Source organism: Metopolophium dirhodum, chromosome 3 (genome assembly GCF_019925205.1).
Source record: "Metopolophium dirhodum isolate CAU chromosome 3, ASM1992520v1, whole genome shotgun sequence".
Classification (NCBI taxonomy): Eukaryota; Metazoa; Arthropoda; class Insecta; order Hemiptera; family Aphididae; genus Metopolophium; species Metopolophium dirhodum.
This window is the reverse complement of record NC_083562.1, coordinates 35,173,200-35,181,209: the sequence shown is the minus strand read 5'-3', so window position 1 is coordinate 35,181,209 and position 8,010 is coordinate 35,173,200. Positions and strand designations below refer to the sequence as shown.

General features: G+C 28.0%; 1 protein-coding gene across 2 annotated transcripts in view; it reads left to right on the top strand.

Annotated features, from left to right (window-relative positions):
• Nucleotides 1-8,010, top strand: part of LOC132940086 (uncharacterized) — a 55,416-nt gene that overhangs the window by 35,998 nt on the left and 11,408 nt on the right. For both annotated transcript variants that reach the window (XM_061007498.1, XM_061007499.1), the window contains exons 7-13: nt 405-734; nt 881-1,189; nt 1,258-1,539; nt 1,667-1,960; nt 2,023-2,295; nt 2,366-2,617; nt 2,685-3,020. In XM_061007498.1, coding sequence (XP_060863481.1) covers nt 405-734; nt 881-1,189; nt 1,258-1,539; nt 1,667-1,960; nt 2,023-2,295; nt 2,366-2,617; nt 2,685-3,020 — 2,076 coding nt within the window. The remainder of the gene's footprint in view (nt 1-404; nt 735-880; nt 1,190-1,257; nt 1,540-1,666; nt 1,961-2,022; nt 2,296-2,365; nt 2,618-2,684; nt 3,021-8,010) is intronic.

Sequence of the window (8,010 nt, the reverse complement as noted above, 5' to 3'; positions counted from 1 at the left end):
GTAAGTACTCCTTTATTTTTATTATTTGTTCTCTTCTTTTATGTTTGTATTATAGTTGACTGAATTCTAAGTATTTTGAGATATGCATTTTTGAATTAGTAATTTTATAATAATTGCACACTTTGTTAGTTATTGTTTTGTTTATTTTTATTTTTATAATTTTTTTTTCCGTACTTTCCTTTTTATTTACAATTTTTACATTAAACCATTAATTGAGGTATGTTAGGATATGATTAAAATTATTAAAAACCAAGTTTTTGTTTTTCTTGAATTTTTTCTTGCAAACATATTAAAGTTTAAATGCAAATTGATGGTTAAGATAATAATTAAAGTTTTTTCAGTCATGGTGCATTTTTTTATAATACTATAGGATAATATTTGATTGTTTTATTATATTTATTTAGAAATTCAGTGATGCTGACTTGGAATTTTGCTTGGAGGAACCTATAAACTCAAAGCCAATTTTGAATCAAATTGAATCTGTCATTAAAGAAGTATCTAACATAAAAGAAAAACATGCAAGTACAAATGATGAATTTGCACAAATTAAATCGATGATGGAAAAACTCCAAAATAAAACAAAAGAAGTTAAACGTCAAATTGATACTTTCAACGATGATGCTGATTTAGTGGATTGGCAGAATCAAATATTTGCAATTGAAAATGTTCATAAAAAAATAGATCAATTTAAGTCAGAATTTGAACAAATAAAAAAAGGAAAATCATCATATGAAGTTAGTTATCTATTATAATTTTGAATTTACTAATTTATACTATCATTATACACCATTTTAAATAGAATGCTCAAAATGTTCATTAATTATTTTTTATTTGTTTAATTAATTTTAAGCTAATGTGTTATGTTTATTATATTGTTTAGGAAAAACTTCGAAAATTGGAAATACTATCCGCTCATAATCAATTAGTCATTGAAGAATTATTTGATATTATAAGTATTTACAAAAAGAAATGCAACTCAAAAAATAAATTACCAGACGACACATATAAATTTTTAAGAACTGCTAACAAACTAGATAAAGAATTGGGAAATACAACCAAATTTTTTATTGATGAAATCGAAAAAGATAACTTCACCAATTTTAACTCCAAACAATTAGAATTGGTGTGTGGAGCTGTAAACAATTCTAATGAAAATACAATTAAATATTATAACATCAAACATATTCTGGTATGGTGAACTTTAAAATAACTTTCAGTAATTTGTAATTTTGACTTATGGAAATATAACTGTTTTAGGAGGACCTTGACAAATATCACCACGTCACTACAAAACTGATAAAATTAAAGACTTTATCGGAATCTCAGAAACCTGATAAAAACGTAATAAAACAATTGGAAACGGAACTGAATAATACGCAGTTAAATATAAAAAAACTTCTATCCATTCAGAATGAGTGGACTCGTTTAGAAGATATTTTAACGGCCGAACAAAAATGGTTAGATGAAGTTGGAGTGTCCATTCTTGACCTCACGAAAATAACGTCAATAAATTACGTTCAAACACTATCTAACACACAAGTAAGTATTTAAAGCAAATCATTATATTCTGTTTTATTAACATTTTTCAAAAATACCTAGTATTGTGTCAAATATTTATAATTTTGATGGACTAATATGCTTTTTATTTTTTTTGTATTGTTTATAGAATACAATCACAGATGTAGCTATTCATTACGACAAACTTATATATTTGAAGGACATTATAGAAAAAATCCAGAATCAAATCGATGTGAAACCGCTATTGTATGTTTGTGAACAGCATACAAATGATACATTCAAATTAAAAAACAATTTAAGGGCAAAAGAAATACGCTTGATAACATTTAAGAAACAATTTTACAAGTACAGTGAACTCAAGAACAACGTTGAGTTGAGTTTGTCACGCATTACATCAAATTTGGAAGATATTACACCAAATCGAGAAATCGTCGAGAACAATGTGAGAATGCGTTACTATTACTAATCACGCTGTATGTATTTATTTGTAAAATGTTTTATTAGATAATTCAATCCGAGTTGGAGATTGTAGAAGAATCTATTAGAACTTGTTCCGATAGTTTAAATGAATCACTCGATATTTTGCCTATATCCGATGGACAAAGCGAAATCGAAACTATGGGATCACTTGCGACAGAATGTAAGGCATTAAAAGATAAACTGCATAAAATAAGGTCTACTGTGGACAACTGTGATGTTTCAAAAATATTTAAACGCCTTGAAACTGCTTTAGAAAAACCGAAAGACACATTATTAGACCATATTAAGACACTCAAAGTATGTATAGAATAATAAATTATTTTTAATTTAATTTAAATTTAATTTAATTATTTCGTTCTATTTCCAGGGTGTTTCGTACGAAGTAAGCGCTATCGAAAGCCTTGAGAACAGTGGCCAACAATTAAGCGCCTTCCAAAGTCAATGCAACAGCCAACTAAAAGATTATTCGGATTTAAATGGCAAAATTGAAACTTTGCGTAATACTCTATTCGAGCTAACTAACGACATAAACAATTCTGATTTCACTTTGTCAGAATTGGAAAACGAATCACATAAAGACAGGCACACTTCCGAAACAGCAATATGCAAAACGTATCATGTAAGTTGTACTATTCATATACTTACTTATTTTATCAAACATTTTAATCATGTTATTCAATTAATAGCAAGTTTCGGACAATATGAAAAACATGCAACAAATGCTGTCATCTATTTCTCAACAGTTAAAACAATTAAAAGATGGTCTTAAGCACTTTAAAAAAGACAGAAAATCGTTGGAATCCGAAGTGAATGAAGTTGAAAAACAGTATAAACTATTAAAAACAAAACATCAAAGTGTACTTAAAACGTTGGAAAATAAATGCAATTATTGGACAATGGTCGACGAGCTGTTACTAAAAATTAGAATAAAAAATAACCATATAAACAATTTAACTATAATTCCACTGGACTCGGACACGCTAGTGGGCAAACATTTAGAAGCAATATTGAAGCACCTCAAGGTAAATATTTCGAATGTTTTACTTTATGATATTTTGATTTACAATGAGACACATAGTATGATTCAGTATAATATTCTATTTGAGTAAATTTTCCAGCAATTAGCTGATGGTTTTAATTCAAATCTTTGTTTGGCTTAAAATTTATTATTTTTTAATAATGGATTCTCATAATAAATTATTTCATACTTTATTCGTTTACTATTTGATTGTCAAAGATACGAGTTAATTGTTTGTCATCAGACACATGGATTATGATTTATTGTAAGATATGTAAACTAACAATATAGATAAACAATAAGTTTTAATTGATCAATTATTTTAATTTGTTTTACAAAAAAAAAAACGATAGTCCCTAACACATCCATAGAAGTTTTCTCGTAAAAATAATTTTCGTTTAATCAATGTCGATTTTATATCGCAATAAAATATCATAGAAATCAATAAAATTAAAGTATAAAAAAATGTATTACGAACTCCTTATAACGGTATCAAGTTTTAAAGTTAAACTAATTAAAAATATATTTTCTTTATGTCACTGTGACGTAGCCTATAGATTTTCATTATTCAAGAGTACAGGTAGGTATGAAGATTTTCTAAGATCACGACTTGTATCCAAATAAACAATTTATAATGTTTAAATTAGTGTTGTTTGTTTTTCTTGTAAGTTGCAATTTCGTGATTAGTAAACCCAAAGTGCTTTCTCTTAATCACAGTACTGTGCGAGATATCCATAAAACACGATATTTGGAGATTTCCCGCGCACAACAATAATATTGACTTGTTAAACGACGGTGGCCGATTTCATCGATTACACGGTCGTGGTTTCAAACTCGGAGGCATTTAAAAAGCATTAAAAAAAAATTCTATACCGGCTTAACGAATCGTTTCTGCGGACGTTTTCCTCCAACTATCGACTTCCGACGGTGGCCAAAGAATTCCGCCGATTTTCGACGGTCGTATACGGCACATTCTTCCGACGTCGGCCAAGACCAAACGACATGTGCGTACGAAAATAAAACCGTTCTATTTCCGGTGCGCGTTCCCGTGCGGAGTACATAATATATATTATAACGTGACCGTAGGGCTAAGTGTTTAAGTATTTAGTACTCGTATGTGCCTCTCGTCGATCACACTATATAGTTGTAGATCATAGTCATAGTGGTCGATTCAGGGGTGCGGGCGCCAGGGACTTAGTATCGCAACTATAATATTGTTCAGATGTTTTAGCGTATCCCCACCTCCTTCTTTTTTTAGTTGAATGCATAGTATGGAGAAACACTATTTCAGCCAAAGGCCGACGAAGTTACTTAGAATTGGATATTAAACAGTAAACATTCAACCTACTATAGTACTATAACTCTCTAAATTATTTATTATAATATACCTATTTTATGTGCAACTATACCTATGCTACATAAATTATATTTAATTAACAGATTTAACTTATATTGTATAGGTATCGAATTAATGATTTTGCACATCGATAAATTTAATTCTGAATTTAAAATAAGCTAGGTACAAATTCGATTTTAAACATTACCATGCTAAACTAAATACAACCTTTTGTTCTGAATATTTTTGTATATTTTAGACATCAGTTTACTTACCTACTACAAAATCATGTAAATGCTGTTTTTATTGCGTATTTTGGGGGAGAAATTATTAATTTCGCCAAATGTGTTGTAATAAATGAGCATTAATGCATTTTAATACAAAAATTAAAATAGAAATCTTTTATTGCACATTCTTCAAACGTTTTTTTTTTATAATATACAATATTATGATCATTTATTTATATTTTATTTTCGTGATATAATAATTATTTGTTTATGTACAATTTTACTATTTTATTTATTAACTTTCAACTCCACTTTTCAAGCCATATACATAGGTATAAAATATAAATATATAATTGTAAAAAATTGTTATACAGTTTATTATGCATAATATTTTTGAATTATTAGTGCATATTTCATTTTTTGAGCGCATAGATGATAATTCACGGCCATTTATTTAATAACAAATAAAAATGATATTTGAATTGGTCGTCGAACGATTGAATTACCGTATTATTATCGCACCAACTTAGCTGTTCGTTTGGAACCCACAGTGAGTTAGATTGCATTTGGATTTTTGAGTAATGCGAAATGTTCAAAAATTCGATCCGACGAGACCGATAAAATTTACTTTTTGAGAACTTCTATGATTTTAAAAATTGGCGTACGCCCGAAAATGTATTTCAATTCATATTATACCTTCGTTGCGCAGCACCATCGACCACGCGAGGGGGAGGGGGGGGCCTCTCTCGACGTAATGCCCGCGTACATCGTTAATCGCGTCGTTTATCCGGGTATTATGACGACGACGACGACGCTGCAACCAGCCGCACGCGATAGTCTCGCGCCGGCTGTAGTGTACGCTGTACGTGTCGAATTTTTTTTTCAAATTTGTTGTCGCGATCGCCGCCGCCGACGTAGTGCTGTATGGAATTCGCGCTCACGCCAGCTGTGCACACCCAAAAGCTGCAGCCCGGCTGTATGACCGCGTAAAAACATTTGGGTAACTGCGCTCGTTGAATACAATACAGACATAATATACTACGACAATAATAATAATAACGTTAAATATAATAACTATTGAGAACCGCCGATGACAGATTCCGTCGACCGTCGTAGAAATAAAATAACTTCACGTGATTCATGGTAGGTAGGTATCATCTGTACATAAAGTTACACCACGGCTATAATACTATAGGTACTATAAGTATGTAAGCAAACAAAAGTGTATAATATATTGTACCTGCTGTTGGTGCTTGATATAAAAAAAAGTGCATATATTATATAAACATTTTACGTAAGACAGCGGGAGAAGTTCCGGTTGCTTTTTTAAAACGTTGACTTGATATTTATGAGTTATGGCTGTTGTTCTATTATATTTTATGTGTTTTTAATAAGGTTAAATTATATCATCGTAAATAGTTAATATTTTTTTCATAAAAATCAAATGATTAAAATATTTATTTTATAATACTAAAAACGCATATTAATTATAACTTTCATTACAAATCTTTGGTCTAGAATGACCAAATCTCCTATTCCTACGTATTTATATTAACGTTTTACACATGCAATTTTACACGCACCATTGCATAATAATTATGTTCACAAACTGAGTTAACAACAAAACGTTATCACATAACCTATATAATATGTGAGTAATAAATAACAATTTTGTAATTGAAACTAATAAATTAAATATTAATATAATAAATTAATAATATTGTGATGATTTACGCGTTAATAAGTTTCAATTCCGATAAAAACCGTAATGAAGATGGTTCCATAATATATCACAAAATTCAAATTTATTTTTGAAAAATGAATAATTCCAATTTTGACCTACTGTTAACACTTTATATAGGAACTTCCATTTTTTTGGATTTAATATGAGCCTATGGTATTATCTAAAGGTAAACAGTCCTTAAGTGGATTTAGGTGTTGATAATAAGTACCATATCCCTTAGAAGTTTAATAACCTATATTTTAAAATAAATTGATGATGACAAAAATTAATATAACTTCAAGTCCTTGATAAAATTGTAAAAATTTAAATTTAAAACTCTAATAATTGAAGGTCTGTCTTATTTTGGCATTCCCGATATAATGTAAACAAATATTTAAATCGAAGGTCTCATAGAGACTAAGCAATATTTATTTTGCTAGAATTATCTCTAATAGTTTGTTATATTTTCATTAACCTTATTATTTCACATACATTTCAAGTACAGGAGTTAATTTTTTTATAGTAAGTCATTAAAAAGAATCGATATTGATTACATCATGGTTCAAAATCGTTCATTTTATCGCTGACATACTAACTTGATAACTATTTACTACAGATGTGGTGTTAAATGTTGATCATAAAAAAATAATATTAATTGAAATAGCTGTTTAAAAAAACATTATTATAAACAACTATTTTTACAAATATTTAAAAAGCTTCCAACACAACACAGATAATGTTATTGTTTATAATATTGTTATAATAGGTTATAGATAATACGTAATTACATTAATAATTTAATCAATGAGTGCAATACGGTGAGAGGTATTAACTATTATTACACGTGTGTAAAATTGAGAGAAATTTTAACTGGCGTGCCTTTCTTCTTATGTAAATATTAATATATTATTGTAAATGTAAAAATACATAACCAAAATCATCAATTTATTAACTTGTTATTTTTTAATAATCATGAAATTCATAATTTAAGAAATAACCAATTCTTGTCGAATAATTATTGTTAAGTTTTCATATTTTTGATAATTCTTAAATATACCTGTATTACCTGAAATTTACCTGTATTATACATTTTAAAATTATTTAACAAAAAAAAAATATATAGTAATAATAATATTGTAGTATTGAATTAAAAAATGTCACCATAATATCTATAATTGTTTTATATTTTCTTATAAAGATTTTATTGCTTCTATAATAAAACCAAATTCAAATTAACATAAATTTGAATAATAGTTGAATTAGTCGATTATAATAATTCGATAAAGTTTTAAAAATATAAAATATTAAGGCACAACTACTTTTGAAAATAATGATTGGCATTAATTTATATTGAATTTCAAATGCCTACCTACTACAATAATGTATAATTTTAATATTAATTTGTTCTAAATATTAGGTGGATACCGGTTAATGAATAACAGTATATTTTTTAGTTAACAAAATATAAATAATAACAATCGTATAACAATAACAGATAATGCGATATTATTTTAAATTGTGCATACCAACACTTTTCTTTAAGAGCCGTTAAGTATACCTATTATCATATTTTTAAACACTCTCATTTTCCATAGCTATTAACGACACTTAATAAACTCAATTGCATAATGAATGTTGACGATATAATTTATTTGCTGAAATAATAACTTCAGTATATTATACACACGAAGTCCACTAATATATTACG